Source organism: Dermochelys coriacea, chromosome 2 (assembly GCF_009764565.3).
Source record: "Dermochelys coriacea isolate rDerCor1 chromosome 2, rDerCor1.pri.v4, whole genome shotgun sequence".
Classification (NCBI taxonomy): domain Eukaryota; kingdom Metazoa; phylum Chordata; order Testudines; family Dermochelyidae; genus Dermochelys; species Dermochelys coriacea.
This window is the reverse complement of record NC_050069.1, coordinates 220,872,793-220,897,964: the sequence shown is the minus strand read 5'-3', so window position 1 is coordinate 220,897,964 and position 25,172 is coordinate 220,872,793. Positions and strand designations below refer to the sequence as shown.

Sequence of the window (25,172 nt, the reverse complement as noted above, 5' to 3'; positions counted from 1 at the left end):
TACACCAGTCCTGAAGAGGAAGAACCATAAACAATCTTACAAGCTAAGGTCTTCACTACAGCCCTTTCGCTACCAGCACTTTTACAGCCACCTCACAAACAGCAGAAGGTACAAAAATCAAGATATGCTGACCCATCCATCTCTGTTGCAGCTACCCAGCCTCACCCCCAAACCAAAAGATACTTTTGATGGGACACTCAAGGCGCAAACCAATGTTGAAGTCATTTCCACCTGGCTCAGAGAAGTGGGAGCCCTAATGGCAGATTCTTCTTAAATAATATTTCATAAAGACAAGGTCTCACTATGACTGGGTCCGAAGTTCACACCTAAAGTAGTTTTGAAATGTCATGTAAACTAAACTATCCACTTACCTGTCTTCTTCTCAAAGCTGCACGCCTCAGAGAGAGGAGACTTAATTCCTTTGGCATGAGATGAGCTTTGGCACTTCTGTTGTTTGTTGGTAAACAGGTCAGAAAGTCACCTAGACCGTTTGTTGCCATAGCAAAATGAGCCTGAGTACAAAGTATTTCCTCCCAGAGGATTTCCAAGTGGATCTGTGGCTGTATTCTACTTTTTCAGCTGGCACACCTTTTTTCCCCATAGGGGGTACGGGCTCACTGTAAAAACAAAAACCACAGGCAACCTCAAGCATCACTTCAAGAAGTACCTCTGCTTAATATTTGCAAGGCACAGTAATGTGGAGTTTCCTCTACAGGTTCATGAAACACTATATGCTTTGGTCCAAGCCTCATCTTCCTCTGCATCCTTTGGAACAGCATTTCTACAAGAGCCATACCACTTGCATCCTCACACTCTCCTCCTCTGGGTACTGCTTGCCAGACCTCCACAGTGGAATATGCAAAGGAACCAGCACTCAAAGGAAAAATAAGGGGGAAGATACTTATCCTTCATAACTGGATTTCCTTTGAGATGTGTGGTCCCTCTCTGTATTCCGCTACTCTCCCTTCTTCCCATTTGCTTTAGAGCCTCTCTGATTTTCAGTAAGCGGAGGAATTGGAGAGGCATCAGTCTGCACTGCCCATTATACCCTCAGCACAGAGCACAAGGAGAGCAAGGCTGCAAATGCAGGCCAACAGACATTACTTGCTAGCATTCTCCCATCTCGCGCGCATGAAATGCATACATACCCCACTGTGGAATACAGATAAGAACCACACATCGAAGAACTATTGTTATGAAGGGTATGTGGCTTCCCTTTACTCCCACTTTAAGACCCTTTTACACTGACAGAACAGTAAGAGCCCCATGTACTTTTTGTATACTATCTTGTACCAAGGTAGAAGTGGTGAGTGGTGATCAAAGCCAATTTAAAGAATTTGGCTTCAGAAATTCTTCTTTTATTATAATCCAATTTAGGGTCTCCTGATCCTTATCCCTCTACCATAGCATAATTTTTTTCATAATGCCTAATCTATCTTAACGAGAGAAAGCTCTCCTTTTATTAGTACACCTCTATCCCGATATAACGCTGTCCTTGGGAGCCAAACAATCTTACCGCCTTATAGGTGAACCTGTGTTATATCGAACTTGCTTTGATCCACGGGAGTGCGCAGCCCCTCCCCCTGGAGCACTGCTTTACTGCGTTGTATCCGAATTCGTGTTATATTGGGTCGCATTATATCGGGGTAGAGGTGTATAAATCAACAGGTTACAGAATAGTAGTGTGTTACTATGCTGTGGTGTCCAGCTAGACTTCAGAGGTGAGATTCAATAAGCAAAAAAATGACATTGGTGAACATTCGAACAAGGATCATGACAAATATTGCAGTTATTTGTGAGGTAGCAGATAGCGTGATTCTAACTATTTTGTAAATGTAACAATATTAAAATATTGTGAGATAGGATCAACTTCTTAATAATTAAGGTCTGATGATCCCATAATATTTATGTTTGGCGGTGTGGATGGAAGGTATAACACTATCAACGTCTAATTGTAGAGATATTGATTGTGCAAAAAAAGGAAACTCACAGCTTCTGTGGTAGCAACACATTGATTTTGTAATTTCAGGAAATTAGGGAATCTAGGAAGAATAGATTGTCAATGTAATAACATATTTGGTCTGTTTCAAGACATTTGGCCATCATAGTTTGAATGCTTAACAGAAAAATGCAGCCGAGTTTGTCATACTATTATTTTCTGTGTCCTGAAAGAGCTGATACCTGTCTATCTGGTACTGTTCATTTAATTGTTCATGTGTTTTTTTTTTTCCCCTTTGATTTGAATTTTCTCTGACATATTTGAAAAATGTTGGACAGAAAACAAGTAATAAAATAAAACCGTGCCAGTGGAAAGGTGGAATGACTATTAGCTTGAAAAGAAAAGTTTGAAAATTTCCTTAATGATTGGACGCTTTCTGGGAATTGAAAGATGCCCTGTATTTAGACATCTTGACACCACAGTAGATACAGCCTTGGGATGCACATTTCAGATCATAAATAAAAATAACCTACTGTTCTTCTAAGAGTGTCCCTGTGACACTTTAGGTGCCTTGGCGCCTTGCACTTGTAATTGGAGACTTGTAGTCAGAGTGCATGGTTGGGCCACCCATGCGCTGTAGCCGTCTTGCACCGCTCTGAGCGGTTACATTGTGGTGCACAGCCAACCGTCCCCCAGTTCCTTCTCTACTGCCTTTGGCTTGAGTCAGAGCGACAACAGCATTCTCTCTTACCTCAGATAAGCTTGATAGTTCATAGATGTTCCCGATAGTGTTAGTTTAGTTGTAGTTAGCTACCCTATTCCCTTGTCCTTTACATTTTTTATTTTACTTTTCTTTTTCCTTCTTTAAAAAAATTATACATCTTTCTCTTTCCCCACACACTGATTCCAGAACCATTCGGAGACCATCTGTCACTATACTACCCAGTCTGGAACACCATCACAACAGGACAAATGGGTTCTAGAAATTATCCAGAAGGGCTACTACATCCTCTTTATTTCCTGTTGTAACAGATGCTCATTGGAGTAGTCCCTAAAGAGGGAGAGTGAGTAGGTGGGGTTGAAATAAACCACCTTGTACAATTAAGTGCCGTGGAACCCATCCCATCTCAACACAGGGGGAGAGGTTTTTACTTCCATTACTTTCTTATTCAGAAAAAGAGCTGCAGATGGAGACCCATCCTGGATTTACAAAAACTCAACAAATTAGTGTCAACACAACATTTCAAAATGGTGACCCTATCCAGAATAATTCCAGCATTAGAGAAGGGGGATTGGCTCTCAGCCCTCGACTTCCAGGACGCTTATTTTCATATTACCGTTCACCCGTCACACAGAAGATTCCTGAGATTCACCCTAAGGCATCAGCATATCCAATAGAGAGTACTACCCTTCAGCCTGTGCACTGCCCCAAGAGTTTTTTTCCAAGGTTCTCGCTGTGGTTGCAGCTTACCTCTGCAGACAAGGAGTGATGATATTTCCATACATAGACGACTGCCTGATAAGGGCATCAATGCAGCAAGGAGCAATAAACGCCATGCAGATCACAGTAACCCTGTTCAGACTTTGGGTTGCAAATAAATGCACAGAAGTGCCCACTGGTTCCTGTTCAACTGTTGGAATTCATAGGACTGTCTCACAGCAACAGCAATGCCCCCCCCCCCACAACACTTCCTCACTCTAGTCAACCTAATTTCAGTGGTGATGGACAGCCCACGGACATCTGCCAGAACATGTTTACAACTCTTGGGACACGTGTTGGAGACAACGTTTGTTATAAAAGATGACAAGGTCCACATGAGATGCTTACAGGCCGCCCCCCCCCCCCAACAGACTCCTCGTAATGCCATGCAGGGTAAAACTCACTAACATGGTGGACACAACCACAGAACGTCTGCTCAGGCATCCCTTTCCAACAAAAAGTTCCAGTCAGATGCCTCCCTTGTTGGTTTGGCACATCTATGCAACAATACGATCCAAGGCCTCTAGTCCCCAGCAGAGTCCAACCTGCACATAAACTTATTGAAACTAAGGGCAGTCCGAAATGCATGTGAGCACTTTCTCCCTTTAATCAAGAACAATGCCATCAAGATCCTTGTGGACAATATAGCGTGCATGTTTCATATAAATCACCAAGGGGGATCACGATCATTCTCCCTATGTACAGAGGCAATATACCTCTGGAATTGGTGCATCACCAACCACATAGAGATATCTGCTTTCTGTCTGCCGGGATGTCAGAATACAACAGCGGATCAGCTAAGCAGGGATTTTTCCACAAACCCACGAGTGGGAGATGGATCCCAGAATTCTCAAAGCCATATTCAAACTATGGGGGTTCTCCACCATAGATCTCTTTTGCAACAGGTCAGAACTCCAAGTGTCCACAATATTGCTCCCAGGCCAGATTGGGAAATCGCTCCCTAGGCGATGCTCTCCTCATAAAATGGGAGGCGCCACTGATGTATGCATTTCCTCTGACGCCATTCCTGAGCCAGGCATTCACAAGATCAGGCAGGGCAAATCCAGGGTCATTCTCATTGCACCCACATGGCCCAGACAAAAAGTTGTTCCCCTACCTGTGACAGGTGGCAGTGAAACCCCCTCAAACCCTTCCCTTAGTGCCTCACCTTCTGTCACGGAATGTGAGTCCATCACCCCAACCTCACAGAACTCCACGTCAAGGCCTGGTTGCTCCATGACTGACTGGGATCAAGAAGGACTGTTCTGAGGCAGTGAAAGACATACTATGGAACAGTCAGAGAATAAGCACAAGAAAGACATATGGATAAGGATCTGGTTAAGGGGAGACTGGGTCATACTGAAAGGTGAACTGTCAGGCTGGAGGAGATTACTAGAGGAGTTTCACAGGGATTGATCTTGGGACCAATCTTATTTATTTAACATTTTTATTACTAACCAGGGCACAAAAAGCATGTGTTAATAAATTTGCGGATGACGCAAAGTTGGAAGGTATTGCCAGTACGGAGGAGGACTGGAATATTCTACAAGATCTGGATGATCTTGTAAACTGGAGTCTTAGAAATGGGACAAAATTTAGCAGTGCAAAGTTCAAGGTCATGCATTTTGGGGATTAACAATAATAATTTTTGCTATAAGATGGGGATTTAACAGTTGGAAGCAACAGAGGAGGAGAAAGACCTGGGTGTAGTAGTTTATTACACCCAGGATGACTCTGAGCCATCAATGTGATGTGGCCATGAAAAAAGCTAATGTAGTCCTAGGTTGCATCATGTGAGGTATTTCCAGTAGAAACAGGGGAGTGCTAGAACCATTATACAAGGCACTGATGAGACCTTATCTGAAATACTATGTGAAGTTCTGGTCTCTTGTTTAAGAAAGATGAATTCAAACTGGAACAGGTGCAGAGAAGGGCTATTGGGATGATCTGAGGAGTGGAAAACCTACCTTATGAGAGGAGATTCAAAGAGCTTGGCTTGTTTAGCCTAACCAAAAGTAGGCTGAGGAGAGATACAGTTGCTCTCTATAAATATATCAGAAGGATAAATACCAGGGAGGGAGAGGAGTTATTTAAATTAAGTGCCAGTGTGGGCATAAGAACAAATGGCTATAAATTGGCCATCAACAAGTTTAGGTTTAAAAATAGGCAAAGGTTTCTAACCATCAGAGGAGTAAAGTTCTGGAACAGCCTTTCTAAGGGAGCAGTGGGGGAAAAAAACCTAACTGGCTTCAAGACTTAGTTTGATAAGTTTATGGAAGAGATGGTATGATGGGACTGCCTACAGTGCATGTGGCCCATCGGCAACTACCAGTAGCAAAAATCCCCAACAACTGGAGAAGGCACACTAGATGGGGAAGGCTCAGAGTTACTACAAAGAATTCTTTCCCAGGTATCTGCCTGTTGGGTCATGCTCATGGTCTAACTGATCAGCATATTTGGGGATGGGAAGGAATTTTCCCCAGAGTCAGATTGACAGAGATCCCAGGAGGCTTTTTTTTTTTCTTCCTGTGCAGCATGGATCACTTGCAGGCATAAACTAGTGTAAATGGTGAATCCTCTGTAACTTAAATTCTTTAAACCATGATTTAAAGATTTTAGTAATTCAGCCAGAGGTTAGGGGACTGTTACACAAGTGGGTAGGTATCAGAGGGGTAGCCATGTTAGTCTGTATCCACAGAAACAATGAGGAGTCCAATGGCATCTTAAAGACCTAACTGATTTACATGGGCTAAGTGTTTGTGGGTAAAAAACCCACTTCTTTAGATGCATGGAGCGAAAATTACAGATGCAGGCATAAATATACTGACGCTTGAAGAGAAGGGAGTTACCTTACAAGTGGAGAACCGGTGTTGACAGGGCCAATTCAATCGGGGTGGATGTGGTCCACTCCCAATAATTGATGAGGAGGTGTCAATACCAAGAGAGGGAAACTTGCTTTTCTGCGAGCCAGCGACTCCCAGCCCCTATTCAAGCCCAAATTAACGGTGTTAAATTTGCAAATGAATTGTAGCTCTGCAGTTTCTCTTTGAAGTCTGTTTTTGAAGATTTTCTTGAAGTATGGCTACTTTTAAATCTGTTTATAGAATGTCCAGGGCGATTGAAGTGTTCTCCTACTGGCTTTTGTATGTTACCATTCCTGTTGTCTGATTTTGTGTCATTTATTCTTTTACGTAGAGACTGTCCGGTTTGGCCAGTGTACATGGCAGAGGGACATTGCTGGCACATGATGGCATGTATCACATTAGATGTGCAGGTGAATGAGCCACTGATGGTGTAGCTGATGTGGTTGGGTCTTCTGATGGTGTCACTAGAGTAGATATGGGGACAGAGTAGGCAACGGGGTTTGTTACAGGGATTGGTTCCTGGGTTAGTGTTTCTGTGGTGTGGTGTGTAGTTGCTGGTGAGTATTTTCTTCAGGTTGGAGGACTGTCTGTAAGCAAAGACTGGCCTGCCTCCCAGTGAGAGTGAGGGATCGTTTTCCAGGATAGGTTATAAATCGTTGATGATGTGCTGGAGAGGCTTTAGCTGGGGGCTGTATATGATGGCCAGTGGTGTTCCGTTGTTTTCCTTGTTGGGCCTGTCCCTATAGTAGGAGACTTCTGGGTACCCATCTTGCTCTGTCAGTCTGTTTCCTTACTTTCCCAGATGGGTATTGTAGTTTTAAGTGGGTAGGTGAGGTCCTGTGGCCTACAATGTACAGGAGGTCAACTAGATGATCATGATGGTCCTTTCTGACCTTAGTCTTAATAAAGTCTCTGTATGCTCCCTTTTTGTTGTGATTTGTGCAGTAATCTCTCTGTTTTGTGTAGTATTAGTAAATGCTATAAATAGAATTTTCTTCAAAAAGTTATATTTAAGGGAATATCCTCCAAATCACCACCTTGTGGGATATTACCCAAGAAGAAATCTATATAGCACAATAGGAACTGCTCTGCCTTACTTCAGCTATGCAGACAAGAGAGTGTGTGAATTTAGCATATTGAAACCATTGTCTCATCTCATGGACCCAGGGAGATTGAAAACTAAGAATGCAAAATGATATTTCCCTTACAATGGAAAATAAGTCTTACCACACAAACATGAAGTCTTTAAAGATTAAATGTGTTTAAAAGAAGATCTGCTGTATTCAGTCAGAAGTTATTGGGCTAGATGTAGGGATCCTTGAGTAAAATTCTGTAACATGTGTTAGGCACCAGGTCAGAGTAAATGACCAATAATGGCCATGGTCCTTTTTCACCTTAAAATGTGTGAATCTTTGAATAGGCATCATTGTGTAGGTTTTTTGTTTTGTTTTGTTTTTTAAATTCATCAGCACTTTGCCAAAGAGAACTGGTCTGCCTGGGGTAGTCTTAAAACAGCAGTTATATCTGTAGGCTAAAGGTGTGTGAGATCACTTTTCTGAAGTGAAGCTATGCATGTTAGTTGTCAGATTTTGAAGACTTTTTGTCAGTAATGGTGGGAAATATCAATGATAAATATGGTTCTGTTTAGGAGTAAGGAAATATATTAAGTCTGTAAATTATTTTCTCTGATACCAAACCTGTTGAGAAGCAACAAAATCTGACAAGAGGCCAGAGTCCGGAGGAATGATTGTTGTTTGCATCTATTATTAGAGAAGGCTTATTTTGCACCTGAGAAAATTCGACATTTAAATTGAGTTTGCCTTCATATTCAGATTGTTGGTTAGGCAAGTATTTTGGAAAAGAATGTAATGTATAGGCCAAATGATTAATGCCTGTGCTGCAAGAAGCAGCAGACGTGTTCCTTTATAAAATGTTCTAGAAAATATTTGATTTTCTTTTGTCCATGATACTGCTTGATATAAGTAAAGGTATAAGCAGTTACCTGGGTCACGTCTCCTCATGTTACCTTGATCTTATGTCTTTCCAGCAGATTGCCAAATTGAGGCAGCAACTCCAACGCAGCAAACAGAGTAGTCGTCACAGTAAAGAAAAAGAACGTCAGTCACCGCTCCATGGCAACCATATAGCAATCAGTCAGACTCAGGTAAGCAGTTCACTGCTAGTATCGGCAACCTTTTTTTTTTTTTTTTTTTTTTTTTTTTTTTTTTTTTTTTTTTAATTAACAGAATTAAGTGAATAGCCTTCTGTTTCTTTCTACTTCTCCTTTGATTCCCTTCCTGTGTTTAAAGTCATGTTGAAATGCTTAACACTGATTGATGTTATGGGTGCTACTTGGGATTTTATCCTAAAGTCACAATCATATAATACAAAGGAGAACTGTGCCAAGAAAGCAACTTATGCCTCCTGTAAATGTTGAAAGATACCCTTTAAAAACTCTTCTCAAAAATACGTGTGCAGTCAGACATATCATCAGTAAAAGGCTTCAGTGGTTGAGCTGGGACTACTTGTTATCTCCTTATGTCTGTGTCTACCACTGCCAGTTAACATCCTGGAAACACTGGCAGTCTTTCACCTTCAAGGAATGCCACTGCCGCCTGTGCAGCAGCTGGGTTCTGGGAGGGCAAGCTGGTCTTACCTACCTTTGTCCTTTGCTTCATTGGATCATTGTCACTGAGATGTTTGGGATCTCTGGGTCCAGTGGCAGGCTACTTTCACATTTCTCCATAATTTGAGGATATTAAAAGATCCCCAGAAATTTAGTCATCACCAGGGCCAGCTGCAACATTAGCAAGGACATATCTTCACAGCAACAGAGAAGGTTAAGGGGTGACTTGATCACAGTTTGTAAATAGCTATATGTGGAACAAAATTTTGATGATGGGGTTTTCAGTCTAGCAGATGAAGGTGTAACAAGATTAGGTGACTGGAAGGTGAAGCTACACAAATTCAGACTAGGGTTTTTTTTAACAGTACGGATAGTTAACCATTGGAACAGCTTACCAAGGGTTGTGGTGGATTCTCCATCACTGGCAATTTTTAAATTTAGATTGGATGTTTTTCTACAAGTTACACTCTAGTGAAAACAAGAATTAATTCAGGGACGTTCTATAGCCTGTGTTATGCAGGTGGTCAGATTAGATGATCACAGTGGTTCCTTCTGGCTTTATAGTTAGAGCCCTGTGTAAATCAGTTTTTATTTTTAGAAAATTCACTACCGTGTAAATGATAAAGTATTTGATTTCACGGAGATTGTAGGAAATGAATTTTACAACTAAATTTAGTCAATTTGAAGGATGGAATGACCTTTAGAAGTAATATTAGTGAGTTTAAAAGATGGAATGAAACTGACTAACATTACTTATAAAGTAACACTACTAGCTGCATTTGTTATCACCACTACTAAGTGCCCCTTTCCAATCCTCCTGTCCTCTTGACCATTGCTCCATCTCTTCTCCCCCCCTCCCTTTGCACTTCTATATTCCTTAGACAAGCATCTAAATTCCACTCGCCCCATAAAAAATAAGCACAGGCAGCTTGTTTTTCAGTGTAAAAAATTCTTCTTTTTCTTTGTGTTAATCCCATCAAATGGGATCTGCTATACAAGTCCTCTCCCTCCCAAGTGCTATGCTCAGTGCCATATTCTCTATCACACCACATACTAACATGTCTTCCTCTATAACATCTCACCACTTCTTGGGCAACCTCTCTCTTTTTTCCTTCTGCTTTGATCTTACCACATAGTAGTTAGGACAGCGCTTTACATGACCAAATCATCTGAGCCTGTACTCCCTCATTTTATTTTCATTTATGAATGTCACATTGAGCATGTACCCGTTGGTTATATTATTTGTTGAATGGTATGAATGTCACATTGCTCTAAAGTATTGGGATAGTTGTATGAGTCTGTATCCACAAAAACAGTAAGCCATGCATCTGAAGAAGTAGGTTTTTTACCCACTAAAGTTTATGCCCAAATAAATCTGTTAGTCTTTTTAAGGTGCCACGTTGCTCTAATGTACTCATTCTTTACATGGTCTTTCTTGCTTACACCAGTCATCCATCTCAACATTTGCATTTTTGTGTAACAAATCATTTTTTCATGTTTCTTCTTTGTTGTCTAATACTCAGCACTATACATTATAAAACAGTAGTTTGTCCAGTTTTAGACTTTCCCTTTTAATCTTATTGGTATTTTCTTATCTCATACTAAACCACTTCTCTCTCTCCATTTGAGGTAGGCATTTATTAATCTAGCTCTAATTTTGTCCTTCATTTCCCCAGATTCTGGAACCCACATACTTAAAACTGTGTTATGCTCAAATAAATTTTAGTCTCTAAGGTGCCACAAGTACTCCTTTTCTTTTTTCAAATACAGACTAACACGGCTGCTACTCTGAAAATTATATACTCTGTTTTTCCTCTGCTTATTTTGAGCATGTCTCTCCAACACATCTCTCTATTTATCAGATTTTATCAGTGTACAAAATAACAATTAAAAAAAGTCAATTGATAGTCAAGTTCTTGCTTGGATGAGAAATACATGTATTTTTTGTCGTCCCCTTCCTCCTTCCCATTGTTTGTGTTCTCACTTGTTATGGTATGTCCAGATTTCGAATGACAAGGTGGATGAGCTAACATCTTTTATTGGACCAACTGCTGTTGATGAATGAGACAAGCTTTTGAGCTTACACTGCTTTTCTTCAGGTCTGGGTTCGGTGTAAACTTGAAAACGTGTCTCTTTCACAACAGAAATTGGTCCAATAAAAGATATTACTTCATCCTCCTTGTCTCTCCAATATCTTTGAACCAACATGGCTTCAACATTACTGCAAATAAATTAGGCTGGAAGCTTTTTGGGAATAGGGACTATTTCTTTCTTGTCTGTAAAATGCCATACACAGTTATGGTGTTGTATAAATAAAAGTTTCTCTTTCCTTGTTCCTTAATACTTGTGAAATGTACATGGAAACAAGATCTTGGTTCTTTAGTATATCTGTTCTTTAGGGTGTCTCAAGAAATCATAAGTGTGAGTTTAATATGTCATTTTCAAAGCAATCAATAGTGATGGCACAAACAGTCATTAATGTGAAGAACGTAAAGCAAAAACAAATGAACTTCTAAACAGCATTTTCAATGCTCATGTTCTTAGTGTTGCCAAAATAAACTGGAGATTGGTGGGAAAACAAACTAAAGAAATACAGAAATACAAGCATAATTCTGAATTATTTAAAAAAAAACAAACCAAAATCTCAAATGTAACTTTAATCTTACAATTATAAATTAATGTTTCCGTAGCCAAACTAAGTCTGCTGTCTTGTCTGCCTGAATTGCAAGTCTTCTTTGAGATATGTAGTAATAAAGAGCTACATGCTGAGAGCATAGAAAAAGATGCAGTAAAAGCATAAAACAGCACATAGTGCAATGTAGTCTTACCGTAGAAGTATAAATAGTTTTGTTCCTGTTCATTATATTATTTGCTGGATATTGTGAATGTCACATTGCTCAGTATTCACTGATCATGTAATGAAAGAACCTAATGTTATGGTAACATTAATTTCCAGCCTTTAATTCACCTGTTTAAATCAAGAAGCCTTTCCTCAAAACCATACCTATGTTTATTTGAATGCCTGATCTTGAAATGACTATGCAGATTCTCTTCTGATTTTGAGGCAAAAGCAATATCTGGAACAAACATGGAAAAGGGTGTAGTTCTGAAAATAAAAGTTTAGAATGAAAGTTTCATTTTACCTTTGCTATAAACCAGTCAAAAAAGAAAAAAAAACCTGCATAAAGAGAATGTTAACGTTGCACGGCTAGACACTCAAATGTCAGGAAATGCCAGAGTTAAACATGAACATGCATTTGGGCCATATACAAAATAAACCAACAGTGTCTATAGAGTAAACATGTACAGGATATGGGGAAATTACAAAGAAGTGGTCTGACTGGATTTGTTGTTTTTTCTTTACATTTTTCTTTTTACTTCTTTTATCTATTTGAAGGCTTTGTTTGTCAGAGGTTTTGCTCCCTTTGCATTCTGCATGCCACTCCTTTGCATTCCCTAGAAATTACACCGGCCAAATATTGAAAAACACTGCAGTAAAATATTTCATATAAAATGCTGTTCACTTTACAAGAAAAAATAGTGTGAGTGGCATTACATTTATGTAATCTTTAATTTGTCTTCCTAGTTTCTTAGTGGTAAGTACGTTTTTTAATATTAAATTCACAAACTAAAGATGAAAATGAGCTCCTCTAGATTTTAAAATTAGTACATGATTTTTTAATTCGCTGTTTATAGATTTTTAAAATATTGTAATGACCTCACTAATACTGACCTAATGTTTCATCTTATGAAACTCTCCAATTTTAAAGCCTACATAATATTTTATCTCATTGACCTTGTAGGCGTCTATCTCAAGATCAGTCCCTATGCCACTGTCAAATATTTCAGTGCCAAAATCAACTGTTTCACGTGTGCCGTGCAATGTAGAAGGAATTAGCCCTGAATTAGAAAAAGTATTCATTAAAGAAACCAGTGGAAAAGAAGAAGTATCCAAGGTAAGGTTTAAGTTTTTGGGGTATTTTTACATTTTTAATGGTCAGAATTTAGTAACATGTTGTGAGAAACTTCTAAATGACTGAAGCAACGTAGCTTTACGTCTAGGCTTGGCTTGAAAAATTTCTGTTAACTTTTTCTATGGAAAAATTGAGGTTTTGGCTAAGTAGTTTTTTTGTGAAAAATATCTGCTTTCCACAGTAAATTTCAGTTTAATCAAAAACCCAAATATTTCAGCTGAAACCTACATATTTCCATTTCACGCTGCTGTGGTACTTCATGAGAGTTGTAGTTCAATTCCCTTTATGTCCCCATTCTCCTTTTGGGGGTCTGGCTCCTGAACTGGACTTCATCTCCTTGGTGTTTCTCCTGTCCTCACCAAGAGGGCAGACTGTGTGGTGCATCATGAGAGATGTAGACCAGCTAGAGATACTGCTTATAGAAGAGAATGGGAGTAAACTACAAATACAAGGGGCATACCGCGGAAGCATTTCAGAATTGAATTATTTCTGTTAAAGGAGAAATATTTCAGTTTTGGTTCTCCAGGGAAGAAAAATATTTTCTGACTGGCTCTAGTCATGGCAAAACTTAGTACAGTAAAAGCTTGTGTTATCTGGCACATTACCAACCTGAAAGCTATAGAAACTGGCATTTCAGGGTGTCAGATCTGTGCAGCACTCACCTTGGGTGGCTCCCCGCAATCAACATGTCCCTGCTGCTCCTATGCAAAGGAACAGCCATGGGAGCTCCATGTGCTGCACCCGCCCCACCCCAAGTGCTGGCCCCACAGCTCTCATTGGCCAGGGACCGCGCCTGTGGGCGGAGGCAGCACCCAGTTCCTAGCCGTGTCTCTGCCTAGGAGCAGCAGGGACATGTTGCCGCTTTCAGGGAGCCGCCTGAGGTGAGTGCTGCCCATATCTGGCACCACGAAACCCCTCCCACAACCCAGCCCCCTGCCCTGAGCCCCCTATTGCACCAAAACTCCCTCCCAGAGCCTGCACCCTTTCCAGCACCCTAACTCCCAGCCCTGAGCCCTCTCCCGCACCCAAACTTTCTCCCTCTTAGTTAACTGGAATTTTTGACTTACCAGCACCCCTCATTCCCCCAACATACCAGATAACAAAGCTTTTATCTGGTTTTGCAAAAGGTCATACAGTAGCTTTATGTACATGAGTTTTGAGCTGCCAAAACCTGGTATTTATGGTACTTCATTATGCTTATAAACACAAAAAGTAGATCAGTAACTCCTCGCTTAACGTTCCTGAAAAATGTGACTTTAAGTGAAACGATGTTAAGTGAATCCAATTTCCCCATAAGAATTAACGTAAATAGGCAGGGTTAGGTTCCAGGGAAATTTTTTTTCACCAGACAAAAGACTATATTTTATATACACACACAGTAAAGGTTTTAGACAATAATTTATGACTGTACACAGCAATGATGATTGTAAAGCTTGGTTGATGTGGTGAAGTCAGAGGGTGAAAGAGGTTGGGATATTTTCCAGGGAATGCCTTGCTGATAAATGATGAACTAGAAGAACTGAGCCCTCAAAGGTTAACACGTTGTTAATGTAGTCTTACACTCTTCAAGCAGCACAGATGGAGGGAGGGGAGACAGCATGGCAGACAGAGACACACACTGTGTGTGTGTGTGTGTGTGTGTGTGAGAGAGAGAGAGATGTGCATTGCCCCTTTAAGTATGCTGAGTCCACTCTAAGTATATTGCCTTTTTAAGTAGATGAGCAAATTGAGACAGCCCCTGCTGCCGGCATGCTCCCTCTGTCCTGAGCCCTGTCTTGTCCCCCCTCCCTGGTCTATGGAAATGGGGTAAGCGAGGGGCAGGAGCAGGGGGGAAGGGGACACCCAGACATTAGCCCTCCTCTACCCCCCCTCCCGCACAGCAAGCAGGAGGCTCCCAGGAGCAGCTCGAAGGCAGGAGCAGCACATGGCAGTGAGGGGAAGGACAGCTGAACTGCCGGCAATTGATAACCTGCTGGGCAGCTGCCACACAAGGAACTTAAGGGAGCGGGGAGCTGATGGTCCATCCTGATTCCAAGCCCCCATCAGCTAGCTCCAACGGGCTGCTTTTTCTGCAAACAGTGGACAAAGCAGGTGGCTGCCAAACAATGTTATAAGGGAGCATTGTGCAATTTTAAACAAGCATGTTCCCTAATTGATCAGCAGCGTAACAAGGAAACAACATTAACCGGGATGACTTTAAGTGAGGAGTTACTGTCAAGCAATCCTGCCTTCTCCAGAGGGTTATTCAAGGCTGTGCATATATTTTGCATTAAATCTGGTCTTCCAAGGCTCACGTTTTCTATTTAGAAGTGGCCAATATTTTGACAGCATTAAAAAAAAATAGCAAAAATGATACACATATTGTCTTAGTGCTCTCTTAGAGTGTATATTACTGTGCCACTGCTGATGTCGCTCTGGTTAGAGTTATGATCTGTTAAAGTCAGAGGTCATTAATGTATTTATCAGACAAATTGATTTTCTTGGACTCTAACATGTTATTACTGTACATGTTGGGCTCTACACTGTAAGTTGCTTGAATATTCTGCCTCTGATCCAGCAAAGCAGTTAAGCACATAAATGTTTGCTCAATTGAGGACAGAGAACTCAGCAGTGAGCCTCTCTTCCAAAGGCCTTGCCAGATCTAGGGTTTCTTTTTGTGTCCCAAGAATCATAAGTTAGAAATATGATCTATTAGGTCTAGTACAGCCTTTTTCCAGTGGAGATTTGTTTAGTAATGCACAAGACACTTTCTTGTGCTTTGTAAAGTCTAATTTAAAATGTCCCAAGAGACAGAACCTCCATCACTTTCATGCAGATATTACTCCACAGCTTAATAGGTCTCACTGTTGGGAAGTTATTAATACAAATACTTCGTGTATATTTTCCTCTTCATTTTATCCCATTTCTTCTAGTTTTACCCCTTTATATTATCTTAAATAACTCTTCTTCCTCTTCATTTATGGACTTCAAAGTAATCATTTAAAATAATAGCCTTGACTGCCTTTGGGATAAGTTGATCTACTGGCTTATTATGCTATTATAAGAACCTAGATGGACAAATATTTCTAGAATATTATCTTCACTCCACTGTCCAGTATAGTTATCTAGTCAAGTAATGAATATTTAACTCTTAATATTTGCTTGTATGTCAATCCCTACAGCTCCTAATACATTTTGTTGCTGTACTGTGAACCTCTTCCAATTTATCAATATCTTTCTTGTAATGAAGGTACTAAAACCAAACAAAATATTGTAAGTGCAGTTGCACCAGAGCCATATTGAGGGTGATTATTATTTTCTTGCTCCACAGCATCTGTATTTGCTGCTCAGAATTGCATTGTTCCTTTTATCTGCAATAATGCATTGCAAATTCACGTCCACGTGGTTGTCCGTTATCATTCCTTTATATAAGCATTACTGCCTTCAAGAATTTTCTCTTCTATTGAATAACTATATTTTGGATTCTTTTCCCTTAAATGTTATAAAATGCATTTTATTTTTTGGCAGTTGCAGATTTTTTATGAGTCCTCTTGTATTATTTTTATCGTTTTTCCCCATCTGCTCCCAATTTATCTGTGAATTTTGTCAACAAGCTCTTTATTCTGTTTTTTTAGATCATTAATGAACTTTAAATAAGACTGAGTACAATGTAGGACCAAATTAAGCCCTGGGGTCCATGGATGCAGCTGCATTGAATTCAGCTGAATTACCCTTACATCAGGGCTGAAATTTAATCCACAGATTCAACTGGTAATCTATTAAACTTCTCCCCCAATTTTATATTTTAACATTTATCATAATATTCTGTTTAGTCTTTCAGAAAGCTTTTTCAGTCCACATAAATCTTCACGTGAATCAGTCTGAATTAATTAAAACTTGTGTTTGCAGGACATGCTTTACTAGTACACAAATATATAGTTTCCTGCTTTCCTTTTGTTAACTTAATTTTGTAAGCATATTTTTTAACAATGAACAGTTATGTTAGTTTGCAAGATATATTCTGCTTCACCACATGCTGCTTATTGCTTTGGAGTCTCTAGAAGCTAGAAATATTTTTTCATTTATTCCACTTTTTTTTTGCTAGGGATAGAAGTTAGACTTAAAGGATAGTAATTGCTAGAATATTCTCACTGTATTTATACTTCTTAAAAAAATAATTGTTAAAGGCACAGTAACTTATTAGCTAATTCCCTTACTGTTCTAGTTGAATATAGTTTGGATGGCTAACTTGTATATTTTCAGATATTCCCTTTCCTTCTATTTAGTAATGTGTATATTTTAAAGATCTTACTCTTTGCTTAAATATCCTTACTCTTCCTTTTTTCTTGTTAAAAACAGTTAAATATTAGCCATTTCTGAGTCCTTGTTAATATTAACCCATCCTTATTTATTAATGTACTTAATTTCTTTCTACCACTGCTTCCTTTCTTAATGCACATATGAAAGCCCTCTATATTCCTCTTAGCTGCTGTTGGTTCTCTTCCCCCACCCCCTTTTGGCTAACACTAACCCATTCTCCTTTTTGCTGTCTATTCTGCCAGCAAGCTTTAGTTTTCTTCTTTGGTTGCTCTCACTTTCCATTTATAGTATGAACTATGATCAGTTTCCTCCTGAAGCCATGTGTATGGATTTGGAGACTTGATTTTGTCCTCTTAGTTTGCAGTAGATCTACAATACAATGTGTTTGTGGTGGCTGGAATGGAGTATTGAATTTCATTTAGATGGAAAACATGATCAAACTCTCATGTTTGATGTATGGAAAATCAGAGGTGTCCAGTTACAGGGCATTTTTCTACTTGTTCAACCAATAGACAAATGCCAGCAGCTGGACATTGTTTTTCTGTACGTTAAGTATAAATGAACATATCTGATCCAAAACCTGTATATAAAGTTTTTTAAATTAGAACATTTTAGCTGTATAAAGATGTGACACTATATTTAAAAAAAAAAGCCATCCTAGAAAAGATTAGCCTTTTAAATGTTCACCTTAACCATGTATTTTGTTTAATTCCTAATACTTGTGGAACAAGAGAATAACTAGTTTGTGTGCCCCTCTGTCCAAAGATTCAATCCTGTATTAAGATATGACTGTTTTCTAATCTCCATAAGTGTGAAAGATCCTTGCAGTATCTCTACATCTCCTGTTTGAATATCCACTGGTTTCATTTATTCTTATTCCAAGGCATTCTTGGAATGCACTGTAGAGTATTTCACTGGTCTTGACTATGTCTGCTTCTACTATAATGTTGCTCAGCTTCACTGCTATTATAAAGGGCAAAGGCAATCTGTATCTTATCTGTGCCTTTTTTTATGATCCAGCCTGGATGGTGGTTTTAAACAGAAAAAGTTCTAATTTTGAGACTGAAATATTCATTTCCTAAACAGCTATAAGATGTGTGGAAACTAGATCTCTTGTGCCTATTATGAGTACACTGTATCTCAGTAATATTACTAATGCGCAGAATGTAAGTGGTTTCCATCTACCCTGAGGCCTCTTCTACACTGTGCCTCTTGCTCTGGTGGAGTACAGGAGTCGACGGGAGAGCACTCGGCGGTCAATTTATCACGTCTAGACTAGACGCGATAAATCAACCCCCGCTGGATCAATCGCTACCTGTCAATCCTGCAGGTAATGTAGACAAGCCCTGAGTGTAGTTTATTGGTGAATTTTAATGGAGTAACTTGAGAAGAGATGCTGCTGTCAGATTAGCCATGTCTTTATCTCTGCTTAAGGGACTTTTTGCAAGAAAGAGAGGGAGACAAATAGCTGTCAATGTCATGCCATTTTCTGGGCTCAGTTAGCATTTTGTCAATATACAAAAGACTAACACACATGACATGATTCTCTTACCAAAAGCACTCACAATACAGAAAATTTCATTTAATTTTCCATTAATTTATCATTATAAGAAGTTAAAGCAGCTGTTGTGAATTAATTACTTCATTTCTTCAGTTTAAAATTGTGAAGATCTCAATTTTTAACATACTCCATAAACTGTAGGTATAGTTCATGGAAAGTAATTTTGAAACATTGATTTAAGTTGTTAAAAGCCATTCAGGCTCTTTAAAATATTTTGATTTTTATTTGCTGGAATTTAAAAACTTTGCACAAGAAACAACATTAAAGTGAAAGTTTACAGTTAGTATTTTTACAGGTTTTTTTAATTGCATTCCTCAGTACAGTAAAGAGGCTTGGATTTTATATAAAGGGGAAGTAGAATTCTGCAGAAGAAAAGTAGTCTCTGAAATATCTATGGGAATTTTCTAAGTAGTGAACACCATTACATAGAACTTACATAGAATAGTGTCTGTCGGTCTAACGAATGAAAACTTTTATTTTCCGTAATCTTAGCTTCATGGCAAGGTGAAATATTTTGTATGTGATGCACTTCATGACTGCACAGTGGCATTTTTGCCCCTCAAAATTTAAATATTTAATACTGCTGACTTATTAAAGATTTCAGAGTAGCAGCCATGTTAGTCTGTATTCTCAAAAAGAAAAGGAGTATTTGTGGCACCTTAGAGACTAACAAATTTATTTGAGCATAAGCTTTCATGAGCTACAGCTCACTGAATGCATCTGATGACATGAGCTGTAGATCACGAAAGCTTATGCTCAAATAAATTTGTTAGTCTCTAAGGTGCCACAAGTACTCCTTTTCTTTTTGACTTATTAAAGCTGTTTCTGTTTAAGGTCTGATTTTTTTTTTCCTTTTTTACATACATAATCTTCTTTATAGAGAAATCTAATTCCTGATTAGTGATAAATGTTCATCTTTAGAGGAGCAAGATGAAATTATATTTTCTCTATAATTCACAGAACAATTGATTATTGTTGCTAAATGAAACATCTACATTTGGTCTGTTAACAATCATTATAAGGAAAATGTGTTCTGATTGGGCCTTGAAGGTGTTAGTTTCTTGTGTTCAGACATCATGCCATGGCATGCTGTGTTGGATGTTTACCAAACACTTATTGTTGGTGAAAGTTTGACCATTTATGTTTAGAGTTTTCTTTCCTGAGAAGCAGTGTACCATATATATAACACAGTTTCAGTTAACAGTCTCAATTCCATATGATTTGATGGCAGCTTTCTTTTTTCCATTCAAGATGGCATATGAAAAGAAAAGTGAAATTAAAGCTAGGTAGTTATAATTTTTACCCATGTTATCAGTAGCTTTTGTAAGTTTTTTACTGTGAAATATGTAGTCTATATAGTATTGCATACAAAAAATACATTGAAAGAACATTATTAAGGTTATAAAGTAAAGCATTCAGATGTTAGGAAATTCCAGAATTAATGCTGTCTGAGCTACAGAGCTCCTCTGCGGTGCTAAGCAAGTCATTTGTTCAAAGTAAAAGTCCGCCAGAATTTTTTAACACTGGCAAAACAATGCATTTCCCCTAGCCTCATTCTCAGAAATGGCTGAACCGTTTTGGCTAAAATAAAATTTTAAAAAACCTTTCCTAGTCCTTGCCTAAATGAGAATAAAATTGGTATGTTTATTTATTGCTTCTATTTGTTCTCCCTCTCCTGTTTTTAAGTGCAATATAATTCAGATTTGTAGAGCCCTGCACAGATACACAAATGTGTATCTGCATCCAATCCATGGTCCGCAAAAATTATCTCTGGATTTGAAGGGCTCTACACTGAGGGCCTGCCTGAGGCTCCAGAGCCTGGTTGGAGAGAGATACATAAGTAGCTGTGGGGAGCCCATGCGGAGTTGTGGACCCTCCACCTGCCTTCGGCAGAGCGGGGACACGGCCAGGGGGTGCTCACAGTCCCTCTCCCCACACTGCGGCCAGGTGGAGGGTTCACCACAGCTCCTCGGCTGGGCCCCACGCCGCCCTGGGGGCGGGGAGACCTTTGGAGCTGCCTGGGGGCTGCTCAGGCCTCCCGCCCAGGGCAGGTGGAGGGTCCACCTACCCTGGGCAGGGGGCCTGAGCATTCCCCTACCAAATGTCTCAGCTTTCCAGCCCCCCCACCCAGGATCCCTTACCACCCAGGGCAGGTGGAGAGACCCAGGGTCCCCACAGCTGCCAGCACCGCTCTCCTGGACCCGGCTCTGGCCGAGGGGCGGCTCTGAGCTGCAGTCTGGCCATGATAAGAGCTAGGCAGGCAGCTGTGCGGAGGCATACCCTTCACCTGCCCTGGGCAGGGAGCCCGAGCAGCCCCCAGCCTGTGTCCTGCCCTACACCCACCCAGTTTCCCTGCTCCCCAGCCCCTCTGCCCAGGGAAGGTGGGGAGACCCAGGCTCTTCACAGCTGCCTGAGTAGCTCTCCCTGACTCAGCTCTGACCGGGGGTGGGGAGTGTGTGGATCCTCCACCTGCCCTGGGTGTGGGGCCCAAGCAGTCCCCTCCCCTGCCCACACAGTGTCCCTGTCCCCTCCAAGCCCCCGCAGGTATAAAGGGGATACCCGTAGCTTTGCAGGGCTCTACAGATTTGACTGGAGATGTTGAGAGAACACTGTTCTCAAAGACAAAACTAGATACCCAGGCAGGGAAAGAATAGCAAATAGGTGGAGTACACCAACCTGGTTTGTCACTATCACCAAAAGGGGAGGGGTGGGCAGGAGAGGCTTAAACAATGGAAATGGTATGCCACAGTTGAAAAAATTATATATATTTTTTAAACTAGGCACGTAACATACTATTATATTTTCATTTTTCATTGTACTCTCACCAAAACTAGCTACACCAAAGCATAAAATCCTCACAATTGGAGATCTTTGTTAAGGCGATTTTTTTTTTCCTTTTGTAACAATAGTAACTTATTGGAAATTACACTAGTGTAGTTGTTTGTTAAACAAAACTGAGAAGTTAAGCTAGGGGTGGCCAACCTGTAGCTCCAGAGCCACATGTGGCTCCTTGCATAGGCACCAACTCCGGGACTGGAGCTACAGGCGCCAACTTTCCAAAGTGCCAGGGAAGGGGGTGGGGGGGAAATATGTGCTCACTGCTCAACCCCTAACTCTGCCACAGGCCCTACCCCTGCTTCACCCCTTCTCCCAAGGCCCCTGCTCCTTCCTGCCCCCTTCTCTGAGCCTGCCATGCCCTCGTTCCTCCCCCTCCCCCAAGAGCCTCCTGCATGCCACAGGAGGCATGGGGAATGAGGGGGAGGCGCTGATCAGCAGGGCTTCTGGCAGGCGCTGGGGGAGCTGATGGAGGGCTGCTGATGTATTACTGTGGCTCTTTGGCAATGTACATGGGTAAATTCTGGCTCCTTCTCAGGCGCAGGTTGGCCATCCCTGAGTTAAGCAGTTATTTAACATTTTGTATTGTTACTTTTAAAAATATCTTTGTATTTATTTAAGCAGAATAAATCTTAGCACACTAGAATAAACTGAAATGCATCCAGTCCTGAAACTTGTATAAGAAATATAGTTGCAGTTGCCCTTCAGCAAAAGAGTTAATGTGTATTTTATGATTTTCCTTTTTAAATAACATGCTTGGTTTAGACCAGATCTTTGTAGTCAAGACCTGAGTCTTCAGTGGGAGCTTTGCAGGCAGAAGGCTTTTAGAATCGGCCCTTCCTATATAATCTAAGCGTTGTTTCTGTTGCAGCCCTTGGATATTCCTGATGGTCGAAGAGCACCCTTGCCTGCTCATTATCGTAGCAGTAGCACACGTAGCATTGATACACAGACTCCCTCTGTCCAAGAGCGCAGCAGCAGCTGCAGCAGCCACTCACCATGTATCTCTCCCTTTTGCCCTCCGGAATCTCAGGATGGGAGTCCTTGTTCAACAGAAGATTTGCTATATGACCGTGATAAAGGTGAGAGTTGAACCATCCATTTGAGCATACTGGGATAGCATGTGGTGTCCTGCATTTACTACTACCTTCGTTTTACTCATTACATCAATTTTTTTTTTGTTTTGTTTAGTTGTTGTAGTGGGATTGCGGATGAGGATTCATCTTAAAATTGGTTTTGTTTGTGAACATACGTTTTCCCCTCTTGTTTGTGAAATTTCACAAACATCTTCCATAAATATGTCAGAGGAGCACAGCAGAGTGAGAAGTACATATGAAGGGTATAGCATGAAGAATGCAGAAAGCAACAGATATATGTTCCAAAAAAGTGTTTTATAAAGGAGTATGTAGAATCTATTCATCATGTGAGTGGGTTACTTGCTGATCAAAATGCTGAATCTGAATGATTACGAAGCTTGTTCAAAATATGATTTTGCATTTTTCTAACTTTACATTTGTAACTATCCAGTGAGAAGCAACAGTTAATAGTGGGAACTTGCTGATGAATTTGTATTTGGCTGCATTGCATAACTGAACAGGATTTCTGAATGACTTCTTAGTTAAATTTTATATTAAAACCACTGTCAATATCTTTCACTTTTCTCTATCAAGGTTTTAAATGGCAATGGAACTTGGTAGAGTTCCAATATTTGCAAGAGTTAACAGATAAATTATGTAATATACAAAGATGTAAGTAGCAATACTGTACACTGCAGTATCATTAGCCTTTGTAGTAGTAGCAGTACACATGTTGGAGAGAAAATGTCTTGTGTGAATGGGGAATCCCAGCATTCATAAACTTCATTTCCAGTACCTACAGAATGAAAGAATAGTTGTTTAGTTTCAGTTAAAAATCTAATTTGTTTAGTGACTAGCCAGATTCATTTTCCTTTTATTATTCTTTTTGTTTCCAGGCTTATGCTTTCAGTAGTTTGTCTTTTATTTCCTGATCTACTACTTCTACAAATTGGAATTTTTTCTCAGAGTATGAGTTGGTTCACTAAACAGGAGATCTGTTGCATATATGGTACCATTGTTCTGTCAATTTAAAATATTGCTGTAAACCTGGGTAAAAATTGTAAAATGCCCCTATTTTACTGACCAAAGAGACAGATCGTTCGTTTGATCGGGAATTTTAATTTTCTTTTTCTTTTAGAGAGAGCCTGTTCTTGATGCATTATTTCAATAGCTATGAATTGTTTAGGAAAGTTGACCAAAGTAATATGTTACTCCTTTTCAGTCCATTCTTGCTATAGATTTAAAATTAAAAAACAAAACTTATTTCAGTTAGATATAAGTAAGAATTGTTCTTCGAGTGCTTGTTCACATCCATTTCACATTAGGTGTGCGCGCATCACGTGCATGAGCGTCGGAAACTTTTTCCCTTAGCGGCTCCCAGCGGGGCCCCTGAGTGGCGCCACTGCACCATGCATATATACCCCTGCCACCTGACCCCCTCCAGTTCCTTCTTACCATTCGTTGGTAGCGTTGGAACAACCTCTCTCTCTTAGATGAGAGCAGTCCCTAAGCCTTTCTCATAGATAGCTGTTATCAGTTAGTTAGCATAACTTTGTTGTAGACACTTAAGTGATTAGGTGCTTGGACGCTTCCAGCACCTGCCACGAAGCATTCCGCAGGCCCACGGGTTTAAGGCTTGTGCCACGTGCCGCAAGCCTATGCCAGTTAGTGACCCCCACAGCTCGTGTCCACATTGCCTGGGGGAAGAACATCAAACTGAGCGGTGTAAGATTTGCAAGGCGTTCAAGCCAAGAACAAAGAAGGAAAGAGACTTTTGTTTAAAGCAGGTTTCAGAGTAGCAGCCACATTAGTCTGTATTCGCAAAAAGAAAAGGAGTACTTGTGGCACCTTAGAGACTAACAAATTTATTTGAGCATAAGCTTTCATGAGCTACAGCTCACTTCATCGGTTGATAGAAGCTGGCTCCGGCTTCCTCAGTGCATAGTGCCTCAGAGCCATCGGGAGACCCGGCACTGGCTAAACACCGAAAACTATCAGCCCCAGAGCACCAGACTAGGCCCAGGCACCACTCGTCCTCCCCGGTGCAGCCCATAGTGCAGCCAAAAGGAAGGTGCGGATGTTTCCCGCATAGGAGGCCGGCGCCTTCCAAGACCCCAAGCACTGATAAGAGTGGGAAGGTGGTACCAGTGGCTTCAGCACCATAAGTCCCACCGAGCCCAGGCCTAAGTGATTTCAGTGCGGACAATGGGCTTGCGGACTTAATGGATCAGCCCTCCACGCCTGGCACCTTTGAAGCGGCAAAGGACCTCATTGAACTGTCGGTGACGAGCTGCCTCCTGTACAGGGAGAATCCTCTGGCACCCATGCCACGGGTGCTGTCAAGGGGTAAGCCGGCAATGGAGTGCCATTCGAGGACACCATCCCGGCATCACTCCCGGAGTTGGTCTGGGTCAAGCTCCATGTGTGCAGACTCCCAGTTACCCGCGGCTCAGAAGGAAGTCGCGGTACCGGGAGTGGGTCAGCGCAAGGAAGTAACAGAAGAGACACGACATTCTCT

The 25,172-nt window shown here is 40.7% G+C and overlaps 1 protein-coding gene across 3 annotated transcripts in view; it reads left to right on the top strand.

Annotated features, from left to right (window-relative positions):
* GLCCI1 (glucocorticoid induced 1) overlaps positions 1-25,172 on the top strand; it is a 115,902-nt gene that overhangs the window by 71,125 nt on the left and 19,605 nt on the right. For 2 of the 3 annotated variants that reach the window (XM_043509253.1, XM_038392387.2), the window contains exons 4-6: positions 8,331-8,447; positions 12,713-12,865; positions 22,450-22,660. In XM_043509253.1, the coding sequence (XP_043365188.1) occupies positions 8,331-8,447; positions 12,713-12,865; positions 22,450-22,660 (481 nt within the window). The remainder of the gene's footprint in view (positions 1-8,330; positions 8,448-12,712; positions 12,866-22,449; positions 22,661-25,172) is intronic. The other variant, XM_038392388.2, reaches the window with a different exon arrangement.